Raw genomic sequence first — 18,566 nt, forward strand, 5'->3', positions numbered from 1 at the left:
AAAGGCAAGACGGTGCCAGTGCACAGATGAAAGGACACGGAAAGGAGAATTTGACAATTAACATTAAAGGATAAAGGACCTAATTGACATTTTTGAACAACATAAAATTTGAACCTTTGATGTCCTCCGGTGACATCTGGAGGTGCTCTGCGGAGAATGAGGTAAGCATGGGGTGCGTGAAACTATGCGGACTTTAAAAAACACCATCTGTCACTGTGAAAGCACGGGGCTGCAGCACTTTTGTAAGAGATTTGCTGAACTAAAGGTTTTGCTGATTTGATTGAGTTAATTGGCGCTGACTTCATCGAGCCACCTCCTAGCATGTAAATGCACCGACTTAATGCTGGTTCATGCTTGTGTGACTTCTGCCAACCCGCCTGCGGGGCTCTTGGCGGTCTGCGCGGCCTAAAGACCGGCTACCGTAATTCCTTTCAGCGCGGCGCACTGCAGAAAGTGTCACGCATGAACACCGCAACGAACTAATGAACCGACGAACAAAGAGTCCAGCTGCTATTGAGGGGCTTTCGAACACCTCATAAATTGGAAAGCTGACCATGAGAAGCCCCAGAGGGATTTTAAGGGGATAAGGTTGCATTTTACGGTTCTGTGGGTCCTGAAAAAAAAAAAAAAAAATGGTCGATTTCATTAGAAAGAGCTCAAAGATTTTGCATCTCGATAGGATCTCGCTGGAGCCTGTGGAGGTTTTACGGATTCTGGGTTTTTGGAGAAAGTTGTCCACATTCACAGTAATAACTGGACTGCTTTTGACTTTCCAAACAGCACTTGGCATGTATAGCATCATCTTAAAGTTGTATTTTAACAGGGTTATTCTGTATTGGCTCCCCTCTCCAAGGTTAACATCAGGCAAGCTTGAGTGGCTCCACACATATTGGCTGTAATGTCGTACATGGCCAGTTTCAATGACCGCTGAAAAGATAATGCCCAAGTAGAACAAATGAGACAAAGCACACCTCGTTTGACTTTTGAATTGTCATTACAGTGCATATGATATGGCTGGCTCAATATCATTATTTGTGCAATGAATCATGAATAACCCGGCTAATGCCTCACGCCACAATAACTACCGACTGCATATCCGCTCTCAAAGGAAGAGAAGTGTACGCTTTGTCACATATATCCACTCATATGGATTTCAGGACTTTATTGAGCAATAAAAAATATACACCAAGGAAAATATCATTTTCCTTTTTTCCTTATTGTTGTTTTTCCATCTCAAAATCTTATTTAATACTTCCAGATGAACGACCCATGATCCAAAGCGACAAAAATAAAAAAAAAGGAAGGGCAGTCAGTTAGTTCAACGGTAGAAGTTGGAACGACCAGAGCAGTTTGAAAGCATCTCTGTTTGTTTATACTGTTTAGTGTAAATTTGAAAAAAAAAAAAAGGATTTCAAACGGATTTGGTTTTTCACAGGAGCGAAATCACAGACTAGGTCGTCACATCTGAATCTGCCTCTCCGTAGAGTTCTGCCAGTTTCTGGAACTCGGGCCCCCAGTCGTCCAGGTAGTTATAATCCTGCTCCGAGTGCGTACCGGGCGAGTCTAAAGAACTGATGGATCCCGTGGGCGAGCCCTGGCCCTCGTAGGCGTAGGTCTGGAGCGAGTCGTAGGGTGGCACGCTGGTGTCCATGTCAGCCTCCACCAGTCTCTGTTTGATGAACTCGTGCACGTCCACAACGTCCAGCTCCACCGAGGGGCTCCGGCGTCCGCGGGGCGGGCCGCAGTGTTGCCTCACCTCCGGGCGAACGTCCCGCCGGAACTTGAGCTCCTCGGCGGCGGCCGGGTTGCGCAGGGCGATGATGTCGAACGCCTCGGTGTCCTCCTCGCCTCCGCCCTCGTCGTCGTAGGTGACCACGTTCTCGCGGATGTCCTCCTCGGAGATGATGAGAGGCTCCTTCTTGCTCCGCCGCAAAGTGATGAAGAGAACCACGATGGCTGCAAGAGAGGACAGGAGGAGGAGACAATAGTCATGAGATCACCGATAGACAATAAAAAAAAAAAAAGGAAAAAAGAGGTGTTTAGCTGTTGTAGCTGTGGGGGATAAATTGTGGAGAAGCTGTGAAAATTAATTAAAAATTATGTAAATTGTGTAGTTTTAAGATTGTTCAAAAAATACTATATTTTACAAGTGCAAAACAGAAGAGCAAGCAATATTTGGGAACAACTTCTACTTTTTTTTATTTCCTTCAGTTGATTTCCATTCAACATCACTGTGAAAGAGGAAGTTTATGCTGATTTTTTTTTATTATTATTATTATTTAGAACAACTGATGAATTATTGCTAATTAATTTCAATGTTTAAACTCACGCTGGACTCTTTGCACTGATATGGTGCAAATGGCCAGCATAAACCAAACTAGAACTAAACTAAAACGAAGACAAACTGCAGAATGATTGTGTTTACATGAGATGCTATGATCACGCCATAATGTGGATGATGATTTTGATGGAATATGAGGGCTAAGTTTGCTCCGAAAAAGTAAATAAACAAACTAAAGCGAGAAATGAAAAGTAAACGGATCCAATCTGACTGATCCAATCCAAAAGGAATGCTAAATACAAGGAAATTCTGGGAAATGTACTAATTCATACAGTACAGTGACAGTGATTATCCATCACAGTGATGAGATGATGATGATGGCAACAGTTGTAGGAGAGAGACGAGGAAGAAACTGCTTTGTAAACAATAAAATTAACGACAAAGCGCCAAGCTGAACATCACATCATAGCGGCACAGTTGGATGTGGTTACAACGCTCATCCTCTTTTTATGCTAATGCCATTCATTCCCTGTGTGTGCCTATGTTGTTTGCTAATTCATAGCTCATAACAGATTAACATGTTGTGGTTCGTAAACAGCTAACCAAATGAGAGGCGAGCATTAGCCGTTTTTATGTGCATATTTATCCGATTTTCCATCAGGACACTAAAACTAGCCAAGCGTTGAAGAGTTGTAAATCAATAACACACATTAGCCATCATTAGCATGCGCTGTTATGATTCTTTGAATGCAAGCTGCTGGGCTGAGGAGAATGCACTCATTATCATCCCTGCAGCAGATTTAGCATCACATCCGGCCAAAACGCAGCACGGCTAGTTGGGAGAAAGTGAACGTGGCACCCCGTGTCAACACATGCAGCCGAGTCTGCTTCATGTAAGCAGACGCTGGAAGTGACTAATTAGATCTCCTCATGTTCACTCAGTAATTTGACTTTTATTTCCAGTCCGTTTTTGCTCAAGTACTTCACTACATTTTAAATCAGATCAGTCACAGAGAACAAATGATCAGTGACAGATTGTGGAACCTTTCACAATAAAAGCTCAGGCAGCAAAGATGAGAAGGGGAGCCTGCTTCTGCTTTGATGGCTCTACTTTTTGTCATTTCCCAAATTTCACAATAAAAGCTGCACAATGGAAAAACTGCAAATGGTTGTTGGGGAATAATCAGTCAATCAATGAGCTGGCCTGATGATGAGAACCATATGTATTATCTGCATTTTACATTATATGTATATTCCACATCTGTCAGTCAATCAGCCCTCAGCAATTGTGCGCAATGCACCTTTAAAAGAATCAAGTTTGAACCCTGTACTCCTTTTCTAGCTGCATGGAAAAGATCACTGACACATTTACTGTTTGGAGAAAGTAACCCAGTAACTTTTACTGCATTTTAAATGAGAAACTTTTGCTTTAGTAGTTTTTTTTACAGCAGTATTTCACCTTCTACTTCGGTAAAATATCAGCAAAGTCACAGTAATTCCACTGGAGCAGCAATTTGTAGTACTCTTTCCACCGCAGTATGCAACTCGCAGTTTTACGTGAGCTCGCTAATGGGAAACCTGCACCGTTTTTTGCCACGGTAAATGAAACGTAGCGTGAGGTTGCAGTACGTCTGGGCCGATAAGTAGCTCGCAGTGTGTGAAAATCTTATCTAACAGTTGATGAAGTCATGAAGCAAAGTAATATTTGATGACATGCTACAGCTCGGGACTTGCTACAACTAATGAGAGTTATGCTTCTTGAGTTAATGATGGCCGCCGCTCTACACCATGTTACCACTAACATCCACTTAATATAACGGCAGCAGCGAGGGAAGTGCATTTTTTTTTTTTTTTTTTTTTTTTTTTTACAGCGGTGCGATATCTAAGAGGAGTTCATTATGCAACGTTGGCGGGCGACGACCCACTTAGATCGCTGCTGCCGTGGAGAAATTTAGCAGTGAACCCTCTGCCTTACAATCAAATTACCTTCACAAAATCTGAACGGCAGGAAAAAGTCCAGGTTCGCACAAAGGAGGCGGTGGGAAATCTTCAAGATAAAAAAAGAAATGCTCCACACCAAACTGCTGTCTATATTTATACAAAAAAAAAAAAAAAAAGCAATGTACTACTGTGTTAGAAATCTCCTCTCTCAGGATGTGGCACCTTCTAACACATCCAAGGTGAAGAGTTTTTTCATCTTTAGTGCTGAAAACCCTGAAGCGGGCAGACGGTGGGTGGATCACTACTATCTGATACCGAAGGAGACACAACAGAGAGAAGAGTGAAAGCAGGGGAGGCGGAGGTAGAGCTCGCAGCCTTCACAAGGTGTGGGATGCGATGATGCATTTGGCTAATCTATTTATTCATGAAATTAATTTTGCTGTTGTGTGGCATACTGCGGATGCGCTGTGGGACAGTTTCATAGACAAAGATTAAGCCCAAGACCTGGGGGCTGCGGTGACGCCAAGGATATTCGAAGCGCTTTACTGAAACACTGGAGCCTTTATTCCTTCGGTTCAGTTCATTACACCAAATAACTCGACCGAGGCAGACTGAAAATGCGAGTCTCGGTCGTTTTCCAAGTGAGCTGTGGAGTGGTTCGTTAGGAGAGAGGGTGTAATCTGAACCAACCGCAGGAAACAACTGCGAAACACAAGATGTGAGTGTATGGAACATGTGGAAATGGATGCTGACATATGATAACTGCAGTTGCTAATGCTGGGAAAAGATACTATAACGACATGAACCAACCCGTCTGAACCGATGCTCTGGTGTCTTAAGTTATGCAAAAAGGTAAAGCAGAATGCAGACAGGTCCGTCATGGTTCACAAAAATTAGAGGCGCTAGAGTCAAAATCTAAATCCGAACCCTGTTTCCTCCCAGGATGATGGATTACCAAAAATCTCTGTTCATTAAATGAGCTACTTGTGTATCCATGTGACTGTTGTTTACAAGTAAAGCTGCAACTAATGATTATTTTCACTATGGATTGAGCCATCAATTATGTTTATGACTGACTGATCCATCACTTTGGTCTATTATATGTTAAAAATAATGTCAAATGCCCATCACAAGTGACCAGGGCCGATAGTGATCCTTAAAATTTGCTAAAAATCTTTTGTTAGAGCCATTTTCATAAAACACGTTAAATTAAAATAGTCCAGATTAGTGATTCTGAATATTTTATGGGCCTAATGTGCTCAAATGTGTTTGAAGTCACATTTGAGGTCACATGAGAGCGCAAAGGTCATATGACGCAAGGCAACTGACTTGATGGAAAATGATGGAAAATGTGCGGCTTGGTTAAAAACCACATTTTGACCCATTAGGACGAATTTTTGTATTACATTTTACTACAATCTATCTATAATATGTTAAAAATAATGTCAAATGCCCATCACAAGTGACCAGGGCCGATAGTGATCCTTAAAATTTGCTTAATTAATCTGATCAGAGGCGAAATGCAAAAATCTTTTGTTAGAGCCATTTTCATAAAATGTTTAATTAAAATAATCCAGATTAGTGATTCTGAATATTTTATGCGCCTAATGTTGTGTTTGAAGTCACATTTGAGGTCACATGACAGTGCAAAGGTGCAAAATATAACGCAAGGCAACTGACTTGATGGAAAATGATGGAAATTGTGTGGCTTTGACGCATTTTGACCAATTTTTCATTAAATTTGACTACAAAGACAAACGTACGACCTGATTTCATTTCTACTTTTGTTGCTGTAAATACACAATTTTTTATTTATTCATTTATTTTAACGGTTCCTAAAGGAAAAAAATGTGTGTTAATCTAGGCAGGCATCTACGTTTTTCACGGCATGGAATGACTGGTCGACATCTTTTATGATACCAAATGGATAAAAGCAGCAAATTTGTGCATTTGTCAAGCTGTAACCAGCAAACATTTGGTTTTTACACCTGATAAATGACTAAACGGTTAATTATCAAAATTCCTATCAAGTTCACCCGCTATTTGGCCGAGTGAACTCAAGTGAGACTGATTTAAAAATGCAATGCTCCACTCTGTTAGGATTAGAGAGGACAAACTTACACCGCACAACACCTCTTTAAAACACTTCATTATACAGAAATGACCCTATATGTACATATATTTCATTGCTCAGTGCAGCTCTGTGTGTGATTAGTCTTGAATTCACTTCACTCCACCCAGGCTTTTAAGGAGAGCCCGGTGCTGCCCAAGTGGGTTTAGGGAGTGTGAAGAAAAAAGCAATTTATCTGGGACAGCGCTTATCGGTGCAGTGTTTAAAGCGGCCAATCACACAATGCAAGGATGTGAGTTTGTGTGTGTGAGGTACGCTGGGTCAATCACTGTGAGCTGAACTTGGAAATAAAGACTATTTTTTTTTTTCTTTTTTAAATTACTTCCTCATGCACTTTTTTTTTTTTCCTCGAGGCATTACATTTTTTTTTTTTTTTTTTTGGCCACTTCCTGACTGCACTATCTGTAGTTTTAAGACCCCAATGTGGCCCAAAAGTGAATAATCCAAATTTAATGAAAAAAGAAAATGATGCCCACACACTGGGTTAATGCTCCCTCAGTGATTTACTCGCCAACATTTCGTATGCCATTTCCAGCGCACACTCTGCAGTTCATGATGTACAGCAATCGACAATATTTTAAGGAACCTGTGCTCCGTATATTGGTGTGCACCGCCTGCAGTAATGCACCCATAATGGTTTATTCAGGTTGTTTCATACGCCCGTACTGAAGCCCTGTTGAGGCCTAAGCGTTGCTCAGTAAACTACTTTTTACACCAGGGAGCATTAATCCAGTCTGCAGATATCTATTTTCTGCTGTGGAGGCCACTGTGCAGGGCTCCCTTCGTGAAATCACCCTGCATCTGTCCCTCATCGGCCCTGCAGAGGATTCGCTCTTGAAAACTGCACAAGAGGACCGATGTAAAACAAAAAAAATAATGTTTCTCAACCAAATAGCAGGCCGTTGCTTGTATCTTCTGACGAGAGCAAAGCTTATTTTCCTCAAACGTGTCCTCTTGGGGGAATTAACACAAGTACAACGTTCATTCAGTACGCAGAAAGTAATAAGTGAGACTTCTGAAATCATAGCGACACTTGCATAGAGCATTGTTTTTGTTTTGTTTTTTCATGCCATGCACCTGCTCATGTTTTTTTGCACATGCACACATTATTACCTCTCCACTGTCATCCAGACTTAATTTGTGCCGATGTAAAACCAGCATCTTTCCCAAGAGCGACTAATCCAGGTTTAAGACAGCGGATATCTACAATATTTAAGCGATTTTTAAAGGACAGGACATACATTTGGTGAAGGTGTTTGTATATGTGAGCACTCCGATCCCGATGTGGACAGCTTGCTTTCTGGGTTTCTATGGAACTGTTACAAGATATGACCGGAAATTGATATAAAATAAAAAAATGGAAAGTGAAAAGAAATCAGATTATTTTGAGTTATTGCTAGTTTTTGGTCTGTGATGATACTGAGTGGCTGTTATAACCCATCCTCTTTCCATTAAATATCCTCACTATGATCCCTCATTTAGCCCTCGCAATTAGTCCTGTAATGATGATTTTTTTAAAGACAGATTAGTTAAATCCAGACTCATGTCATTTTTAGTCAAGTTTAAAGGGTAATTTTTGACTAGAATAGGCACAATTCATGCCTGTGGCCATGTCTTGCAATCACCCCTCCTTCCTTTTATCATTTTGTTTACTGCTTACAGATAAAACACAAGAAGAGAAAGGGGAAAAAAATGTACAAGTGAGATAAAACGGGCTTAATGGAAACACATATAAAAGAGTCTTAGCTCAAAGGAGACAAAAGAGAAAAAAAAAAAAAAAATAGAAATGAACACAATCGCACACAAACACTGTGACGAGCCAATACGCTTTTCAATTCAATCAGTCATGTCTATGGATCTGATGCAGACAATGGTGCTCTCTCTGTGCTCTGCCACCTGTGGATATCTTTGTCTTTCTGCCACTTTTCTATCACCCTCACTTCTCTCAGCCTGCGTATCTAAAGCCAGCTTGGCTGCCTCTCACCACACCCTGTTCAGACCTCACTCTGTCTTACTCTTTCTCTCTCTGTCTGGTTTACTCGTCCCTCTCTTGTTTATTCATCTGTGTCTCTGTCCATAACATGAATGTTTGCGGTGTTTATTCCTTCAGTTTAGTTTGTTTGAGCAGGTGACAACAACGTTATATGGTCTGCATCTGGTGGCACCGAGCAACCCTATACTAAGCCGGGCAAATTTGAAAACGCATCTTTTTTCTCCCCTCGGTTTGACCTTCTGTTCACCCAAGCTGGCGTTTTCCACCCTCGAAAACAGGACCTTTCTGAAAATGAACGGGTATAAATTTGAATACACTGGCATAGTGTTTGAGTGTGGATGGGAAAACTAGTCATGTGATCTAGTGCACACAGTATTTTGCACATTTTTTGCACATTGTTGTACTTAGATCTCTAGTGTCATCTCTTATTCTTTATTTTTTTTTATTTATTTAATCTTGTAATCTGTGGATTCTGCTGAAAACTGGGAATTTCCTTCGGGATGAATAAAGTATCTATTTATCTATCTATCTAGTGGAGCATCAAGTGTGGCAGGGGACATTTCAGGGTGTTTCTGTCTGAAAACGCTACTGTGGTGCGGTGTGGATGGACCACCGAAACAGCATTTTCAAATTTTACCCAGATTAGCATGGCCAAGGCCTGAAACTGTAAATCTCAGTCCACTTCAAAGCGCCATGGTTCATAATCATGAATTATGAATTATGAATTCCTACCTAACTGGAGGAAGTGATGCAAAAATGTGTGAATTTAACAGAAAAAAATGGATGTTGACCTAGACTGGCCATATTTTCAAAGCCAAAATCCAGGACTCTTAAATGCACCACATGTTAATGTACAAGCACATGTATGCATGTATGAGCCCCGTTCAGCACCATGGACAGCGCCCCAAATACTGTTTTTCTTTTTCCTCCCAAAATCCACAAAAACCTAGTTTATTTGAAAATGGTATAATAACACTAGCAAACAGAAGACACATGGTTTGCACTGGTGTAATAAAATACTTGTATTGATGGTCAGATACCTTTAAAAAAAAAACAAAAAAAAACACATACACAAAATATTTGTCGGTGACATTTCCTCTGTTGGCTGTTTTTGCAGCTGTTTGGACCGTGGCTCCATTAGATTCAGCAGAAACTGATCCATGTTTCTGATGTTTGTTTAAAAATGTGGAAATCGAGCCGGACCGGGCTTGTAGAGCGAGGCGTTTCTGTGGGGATCTGCTAGGAAAATGTGCGTTGAAAATGACATCGCCGACTTCTGAGGGCCGTAGTGTCAAACGTAGAGGTCAGCTCGCTGCGACTGTGCCACAATTAGACTCCGCAGAAAACACTGACCAATTTCAGTATATAAGACATGTATGTTTGGTTCAAATTGTGGGCATGAATAGCAAAAAATCAGGACAGTTCGGTAGTGAATGTTGAAAACTTGAGACACCCGGCTTGGGACAATCCCAGACGAGCCGGGGCGTCTAGTCACCGTGTGTTGACTCCTAACAACCAACAAAAATAAATAATGATCTGAAGGCAAACTGCAATCTGGGCTCAAGCTCACATTCAGCCATTTATTCGTGACGTTCAGCACGAACAGCAGAGACGGTGGCTTACATTGACGGCGATCTGATTCACTGCGACTAACCCCGCTGCCAAAACGTCGAATCTCACGGGATGACATGTTAGCAAATCTCCGCCTGATAAACAAGCGACTTCCCCTGCCTTGTGGTGGTGATTAGCGATGCAGCCTCTGTCTCTCACTTAAACGTTTGCTCCAAACAGTGGCGATGGCCTTTTGTTCCTCGCAACTCCAGGCTCTGGCAATGGAGAGGAGAGACTGCCAGTATGAATATGCATAACCTTCACGCGCTAATGTCCGCAGACAATCACGGAGGGGAGGAGGGGAGCGGGGCGACTGTGAACTGTGCTAATTATACAGTTCCTCTAGCCGTGTCCTACTGCGGTTTTATTTGCACGGAAAGATATTTGTTCTTTATATGGCATGCACTCTCCGCTGCACACACACACATATATATACACGCCTCCGAAACCCCAACTTTGGCTGATGCACGATTGTTTAACGAGCTCCATTTGATCTTTGACTCCAAGCCATTTGTACCTCCCATGAAAATCGTGGCCAAATAATGGCCAGAGCGCTAAATATGAAGCGATGAGCACCTTTAAAGCTGTGTTCAGACAGCAGGAGGCAAATCTAATTTGACATTCACATCTGATCTCGGAGGCAGACTGTCCACACTGTGAATCATAAGTGACCAGATCAAATTGGCGTGATTAGACAATAAACTTATTTTACCGTCCCCGCGGCTTGGGCTGTCACCGGAACGGCACAGAAGCGTGCACACGACAAACATCTCCATCTTGACAAGACATTTAATCTCATATTCAGTCTTAACAGGTGTAAAAATCTGACAGCGGGATGAGATAATCCCATTTGTTTACATAATGTTATTGAATCCGGTGCCATTTTCTTGATACTGGTGGGCTGAGCAGGCTTATTCTGCCTTGATTCAATATATTTATTCTTGCTCCCAGAGGGGAAAAAAAAAAATCCCCAAAATTGAAACTGTGCTGCCAACAGTCAGCAGCACAACGTATAACAGAATGTTTACATGTAAGGAAATGTATTTACACACCTAAACTGATTTTTTCTTCTTCTTAATTTGTTTTTAAAGCAAGCATCACTAGTGGTCTGGATTACAGATACTGCATTTTGCTCTGTTGCATCATTCTATACATAACAGTCTATTTTGATGCTATTGCACTTTATTGGTGTCTATTCATTGTGTGCTATCTTGTTTGTTGTTGCTGTGATGTTAAATAGGTGCTGGGTGGGTCAGTGGTCAGACTCTGAGTCATGCAATTTGAACTGTATCTCAAACCACGTCTGGATGTGACTCAACTCTGAGCTGAAAAGCCCAGATTTGATTTGGTTTTTGCTGCTCAGAAAATATCCGATTCGCATCGGCTTTAGGGGTCGAAAAAACAAAACCAAACAGATTTGAGCTGTCTCTCTGAACATGGCACGACTCCTCTCTGTTCTCTGCCTGAAGTTCACCTATCTTCCCCTCTAGTGGCAGGATTATTCAGTATTCTTTCTGTGCGCCTCTTCTTTGCTGTCATTGTCCTCTCCATCTCTGTCTCTCCAATTTCTGAGCCTTCGCACAGCCTTCTCTTTCTGTCCCGCTTCCCCTCATCACTCATATCCTCCCCGCTTTTCTTCCAACCCTGCCAGTCTGAACTCTCTCCATCCTCATTCTGGATTCCACCTGTGTCCTTACATGTCTATTCATCCTTCTCCTCCTGCGCCCTTGCCCTTGTCAAACCCTTCCACCCTTTCTTGCTCCTCTATGGTCCGCCTCCTCCATCTATACCCCCAGGATAGTTGCCCCTGGGCCGCCCCCCCCACCACTATCTGTCCCAACTTACCCAGCAGGATGACGATGCACAGTAGGATAGCGATGAGAGCCCCCGTGCTGAGACCTGCCGACGAGAGGAACGCTTCGCCCTGGCAGGTCCGGATTCTGCCGTGGCGCTGGCACGGGCACACTCGCAGGGTCAGGGTGCTGGTGCCGCTCAGCGACGGCTCCCCGCCGTCCCACACCACGATGGGCAGCTCGTACAGCTCCTGGGTGAGGTGGTTGAAACGCCGCCGCCTCGCAATGATGCTGGCCGTGCTGTCTGCAATGCAAGAAGGACGTTTGTTTAAGGGGGATATGGAAATTTGTTTCAAGATTGGCCTGCGCGTGTCAGCTCTCGTGACACAGAGCCAGAGAAGGTGGCTTACCCACATCAATTGCTTCTGTGCCTGCATTTTCATGTTGAATGGATTTCAGTCTCAGTCATTGCTCCATTCACTCCAATGTGTTTCACACACCAATGCTCACAGTGTGGACTGAATAATCATGTCTCACTGGCAGACGACTGCTTTGCCCATTAGGAACTCACACTATCATTTTTTTACATTCATTTTAGAACTAAAATTGGGTATATGTTTACGCAAACACACACCTACACTTCAGCCTACTTCTCACTTGGAAGACTGTTTCCGAGCCTCAGTTTGTAAAACACATTGGGGTGAATTGAGAAATGACCGAAACTGAAATCGTCCATATTCAAAATGCAACTGCAGGAGCCACTGAGGTGAATGAGTGACTTTCTGTGAATTTATATTGTGACACATAACATGCATTAATATCTCACGAATCATCAGGAAATAACATACGTTCAGAGGTTTTCATTCATGACCCCATACATGAACAACACATTAATTAAAGCATTAACTAAGGTATACACATCATCATCACTTCAGCTTTACTATGCATAATCATAATGTAGTTTTTGCCAAAAATTTGACCGCTGAACCAAATCCAAGCCACTACAACACAGAGCACATCATGAAATCATAATTAAATCATTAAAGTGGCCATCTGATCTTTATCTGTCATGTTTTCAGGTATTTACAACAATTACACACACACACACACACATCTTATCTGATGAATTTCAGCAAAGTTTATTAATTTATAACACTCTTTACAGGACTCCTTTCACTGAAGAACATGAAGATTAACCCCCCTCACCCCCCCACAATTTAAGCTGTTTTATGCCCACGCAAGTTTTTAATTTATGCATGGATTCATGCATGAATTCATGTCATTTCATGTAGCCTTACTGTAAAGTGCTCCAAGGAAATCATCCACCTGAGTTTAGAGGACTGGGTAGGTCAAATTCTGAATGTGGCCCTATTTCTTCTCAGTTTTGCCAAGCAAGTTCAAGAGTGTGCAATAACCCAATACTTCAGATGTGTATTTTAATATCAAGTACAGACTCAGCTAAACAGAAAAAAAAAAAAAAAAAAAAAAAATCCATGCCCTTGCTTTTGGTGCATCTCAACCTAGCAAAATTTCTCTGTTTTCTTTCTCCTACTTTTCATATTTGTTGGGGCCAATTAATTTCCAAGGTGCTCATTCACTGTATCACTGTGCTTTAAAAGAGCATTTCACCTTGGACATCCATTGGAACACTCTTCTGTCAATGCAACATGTTGCATGGGTAAATGGAAATAAAAAGCCTGAAATTGAGTAAGAAGAAAAGAGCAAATGAAAGAGAGAGAGGAGTGTAACGGGGAGATTAAGTTGAGAGAGAGAGGGATAAACAGCACACAAATGGACGCCCACAGACACCCATGAGCGAAGAAAAAAAAGACGGGTGGAAAACTAATTGATAGTGAGCAGTCAGCCGGAGTAACATCATTCCTCTCTCCCAGGTGAGCCTCTCCTTTAACCCGAATACAAGGTCTGGACCATCTGCCAGGAGCGGCCCGAAACATCCCAGAAATAATCAGGAGCATGAGCGATGAAATGCAGCCATTTAATTGGCTTGTAGTCATAGCAGGCCGGCTGTGCTCATCCTCTGCACGGAGCACACTCCAATACCGACCATAAAAATGCTTTTCAAAAATGGGTAAATCTCGGCTACCACAGTGTCTCCGGATAAAAAAGGAAAGAAGGTTTTTGGGGTGGAACATCCAAAAACTGCACCGGTGTAAAATGTTGCCACTCATTTTGAAAGGTGCAAAGTTGCAGGCTGTATGTGGGGGGGAAGCATGGACTTGAAGAGTTCAAAAATCTGTGCGGGTATTATCAGCCGGAATTGGCACACCATGAAGTAACCACCACAAAAGTGCTGTTTCCAAAGGAAGTGTAAGTAATGGGATTTCGCTCTAAAAATAGGAACAAATAAAATGAGTTTATATGCAAAAAAAAATACAGATAAACGCCATTCCTCATTCCTGGAGAACATGACTGCTGAATTAAAATGCTTCACATAACATACTTTCCCAATCCAAAATCCAAAATGTTGTCGCAAAAGTTGATATTGCTTTTTTTTTTTTTTTTTTTGCTTAAACTGCCTACGAGTGTGATTTTTTTGATTGCTATCCAGAACGAATGCGTTTTAAAGAAGTAGTTGTATTTTCTGATACGGAGAACAAGGTGAAAAAGTAAATTCCATTCCACTGTGACTTTAAAGGAATAGTTCACCCAAAATAATAATATTAATAATAATAAAAAAAGATATTTTCATACTTATCCCAAGTACAACCTATCCTTCCAGATTGTTTGTGTGATTCGGTGAAGTTTCCAGACACAATCTGTGTTTGTGGAGCACAAAACATAAAAAAAATAAAAATAAAATAAAAATACATATGCAAACCTCAACAGCAACAGCTCTTTCTCAAAACAATAACACAGATACTTGACACAATTCACAGCCCTTGGGGGTGAAGAGTTTCACTGGGAATTATTTCCTGGCCAAGAACAGTCGCAAACCGGATTTATCCATCTGGGTCGGTACTGTTGCTAAACGGGAAACCCTGACAAACCACACAGAATCTATCAGGATGGATAGATTCAACTATGGGTAAGGGGGGAAATATTGTTTTTTTGAATTCTAGGTGAGCCATTCCCCAAAAAATAAAATAAAATAACAAAAATATATCACCATACCGTTTAATCAAACCACGCTGAAGGAAATAAGGGCCAGTAGGTGGATCAACACTCCAAGCGTTTACTTCCAGATGACTATCTTCCTGTGTGTCATTTCCAAGGCAACCGACACACTGCCCTCTAATGTATATCCTCACGATGTTTAAAAGTTTATGATAATGCAGGAGACACTGAATCGTGAATGGGGGGAAGGTTTTTTTTTTTTTTTTCTTCCTTGCTGTGAAAACACCTCCGCCGTGCTGTAGTATCATACTGCTGCTCTGAGACCTCGCCTCCCACTCCAATCTCTGCTCCATCTATGAATAATTATAATGATCGACAGTTGGAATGACAACACGTACTTCAAGCTTTATTAAGTCAGACTCACAGCATCACTGTATCAGCAAGCAGATGGGTGGGGGGTTTGAGAGAGGAGAGTGTGAGAGATGCAAATAACAAGGAAGAGAGATGGGGAGTTGGAAGATGAGAGGAGGGAGAGGTGTGTGTGTGTGTGTGTGTTTGTGTATGTGTGCGTGTGAGCCGAAGAGAGAGAGCACATAGATGCGGCGAGGACGAGACGGAAGCTGAGGCAGTGTGTATGTATGTGTGTGTGTGTTTGTGTGAGAGAGCGAGAGAGAGCACAGATACGTGCGTAGACAAAGCGAAGGATGCCGAATGTACTTGGTATTCACCGTCACGGCCTTCGCACTTTCAAGCAGAGATCCATGGCAGTGCGGGTCCTTGTACAGACCACAACGAGGAAGTGCGGGTCAATTATGCCATGCTAATATCCCATTAAACCACCTCTCGTCGCTGGTGGGTGGAAGGGAAGGGAACAATGCGCTTGTTGATTAACACCACAGTGAGAAAAGCCATCTGCGGCCGCCCGGCATCCACATATAAGAGGAGAGACGGCATGAAGTAGCGCCGTCACAGTTTAAGTCTGTAGTGACAGCTCGTGCTCTGTGGCATTACACGCGTTTCCAAGCAGGTGTCTGCCCAGGAGATGAAAATATGTGTTAAGATCTTACAGCATTTCATATTTCGCACAAACCAAGAACCTGAGCCTGAATGTGTTATTTTGCAAAATGTTGCTGCTCACTGGCATCTACCTTTGTGGGTCCAAAAAAAATAGAAAATCCCCAACTTAGAAAGTCATTTGGTCCCCATACTCGGTGTTAAAATGAGATAATCTCGGTTTTACTCGTTTAGGAATGTTTGTTGGGAACAAATATGCAGAAACAAGGCAGATCATGTGTCAAGAAAATTACACTTAAGTGGAAACAAGCTGATAGGCAGAGGAAGTATGAGATGATATGAAACTTAAGATAGAGGTTTCTTGCAGCTTGAGATGGCTTCTCAAAGAGATGGGACAGAGTATATGGGTCTAGTTGGGTCATTAGTTCCCTTATTTTTAGGTTTTTCCTTCATATTTTTGACAGTCATATTTAACAGATATAGAAATGAGTAAATTAGAATGCAATCTTGCCCTTACAGTCCCATGGGCCATTGATAGAATGCCCCCCTCACAAACTATTTAAAATTGAGAGGTTATTACTTATGTCTTGTCTATTGTTTGCAAAGGCTAATTAATTTCCAAGGTGCTCATTCCCTGGGTTATTTGATCTCTGTAATGGTTTCAAAGCAGTTATTTAGGTAAAGGCAAGCTAAACACAGATAACCTACACCATCCACTGCCACTTTCTGTGTTGCTTAGCAAAAGATACTGTAATCTTCTCCCAACTGAGCATTTCACTGCAATGTGTCCACACATTTCCTGAAAGTGCAGGGGGCCAGGGAGTAGCTCAACAGTCTGTTGTACTCTTAGGCTACCCCTGGAAGGCCAAACACAGGAGCTTCCTGGATTTTAACACCACTTCAGCATTAAAGTGTGTCCTTCAGGTCGACTGCGGTGAACCAATCGCCTAGCCGCACTAGTTCCAGCAACCTCTTAATGGGTAGCATGTTGACCTTTTTGCGGTCGATGCACTGGTTCAGAATGCAGAGATCCAAAAATGGGTCCCAAATTTCCTGGCTTCTTAGGAAGAAGGAAGTCACGGAGTAAAACCCCTTGAGAGTGGGAATAACAGACACCGCCGGGTCTTAGATCTCTAGGGAGAGGAAATCTATCTCCTCTGGGGATGATAGGTTTGCCTCCGTGCACAGGAATGAAGGAGCAACATGGCAGAACTGGAGAGAATAACCCAGTTTCAGTGTATTGTCCACGCATACTGTCAGTGCGCAGCGGCGTCGCAATTCCTCGTAAAAACTGTGTCAGAGAACAGGCGACCTGCTCTGGCACCGCTGCCAGAAAACTGTGATATCCCTCTTTGGCCCTCTCCACTGCAAATCCCTTAATAAAGTGGAAATTTGCCCATGGGGGGCCGGTATGAATAGAGCCAAGCCGATGGAGGGGTCCATGAATGCATCTCCATCTGCAAAAGTGCCTTTGTCATGGATGGCTTTGTGTCTCTATCTTCCTTTTCCTGCATATTCCGCATGGAAATACGGAATATATGGAGAATGAGGCCAAGACGCTCACATGTAATAACCAACACACGTGGAAAAATACAGCCGGACACAGCCGAACTTAGTTAATGAGAGGGATAGGAGAGTGAGAAATTTTTCCCCTTGTCACTCCGTCAGATGACATGTACTGTATGTATAAACAGCATGTCATCTGGCGTAGTGCTCATGAATGGGAACAGAGCCGTGTTGTCATCTCCAAAACATGTGCTTTCTCTCACTACGCTTGTAAACAGTAGCATGGACTTTCCCATTACCGCTGTATACGGCGATATTTTGTCTTGCTCCGCCACTTCCCTCCATGGCAGACATGGCGGGGACACAATGTGAGTGAGTGGATGTTTCACATGAGTTCTGTGCTCGGCTGGATAAAAAGGACTGAGCCCGTTTTATCACAGTGGTACAGGAGGCTGGGAGGGAGCGGGGGGAGAATGGCGGGGAGTAGGAAGTGCTCTTTCATAGGAAAATGCAAGTTGTTTTAATCAAAACATTGCAAATGTTTTCAACATGATTACAACCAACATCAATATTAACACTGGTAGCAACTGAACCATCACACACACAAACATCAGGGGGGAGGTGAACTCCAGAGTCACACTGATGGGGGGGGCTGCAGTGTGATGAGAACCCCCAGTCTGGTCCCATAGCCTGTTGTTTCCAGGCCTTTGGGTTAACCCAGGAGCGGGTCAGCTAATGTGGGGCTCTGTCAGTGTGCATGCTGAGATGCCTCTCCAGTCACATGTGGGCTGTTGGTATGGTATTGTGCTTCCAAGGGGTTGGCTTGATGAGCGGCAGCGGCACGGCTGCATGATGCCCTGCTCCGGCGGTGCTCCCTTCTCCTCGACGCAGCATTCCTGCATGGCACGTTGTCACTGTGACTCTCCAGGAGACGGGATGAGTGGCAGATGATGTCTCAACTGATTCCTCCCCTCCTCCAGACGTCCAAAGCACTGGGTGATACACAAGTTGGATCCAAAGAGGCCCTCAGCTGTGATGAGCGCTCCCAGGAGATCCTTTCAGTCATTCTGTAGGGAGGTGCGACCTAGCCACACATGATGAAGCCAACTGCGGCTAATGCCATCACATGACATGGAGTGGCTACAACACCCTGAGCAAGGTTGTTCCTTTGCAGTTGCAGGCCAAATGATTAGTTGGAATATTTTGTCAAAATACTCTAGT

At 42.8% G+C, this 18,566-nt stretch overlaps 1 protein-coding gene across 2 annotated transcripts in view; it reads right to left on the bottom strand.

The window, feature by feature from the left end:
* Positions 1 to 1,147: 1,147 nt before the first annotated feature.
* LOC115378950 (cadherin-18-like) overlaps positions 1,148 to 18,566 on the bottom strand; it is a 104,600-nt gene continuing 87,181 nt past the window's right edge. Inside the window, exons 10-11 of one of the 2 annotated variants that reach the window (XM_030079536.1) lie at positions 11,803 to 12,054; positions 1,148 to 1,956 (exon numbers count right to left, since the gene is read on the bottom strand). In XM_030079536.1, the coding sequence (XP_029935396.1) occupies positions 1,451 to 1,956; positions 11,803 to 12,054 (758 nt within the window). In that variant the 3' untranslated portion in view covers positions 1,148 to 1,450. The remainder of the gene's footprint in view (positions 1,957 to 11,802; positions 12,055 to 18,566) is intronic. The other variant, XM_030079535.1, reaches the window with a different exon arrangement.

The sequence above is a fragment of the Myripristis murdjan genome, chromosome 20 (genome assembly GCF_902150065.1).
Source record: "Myripristis murdjan chromosome 20, fMyrMur1.1, whole genome shotgun sequence".
Classification (NCBI taxonomy): domain Eukaryota; kingdom Metazoa; phylum Chordata; class Actinopteri; order Holocentriformes; family Holocentridae; genus Myripristis; species Myripristis murdjan.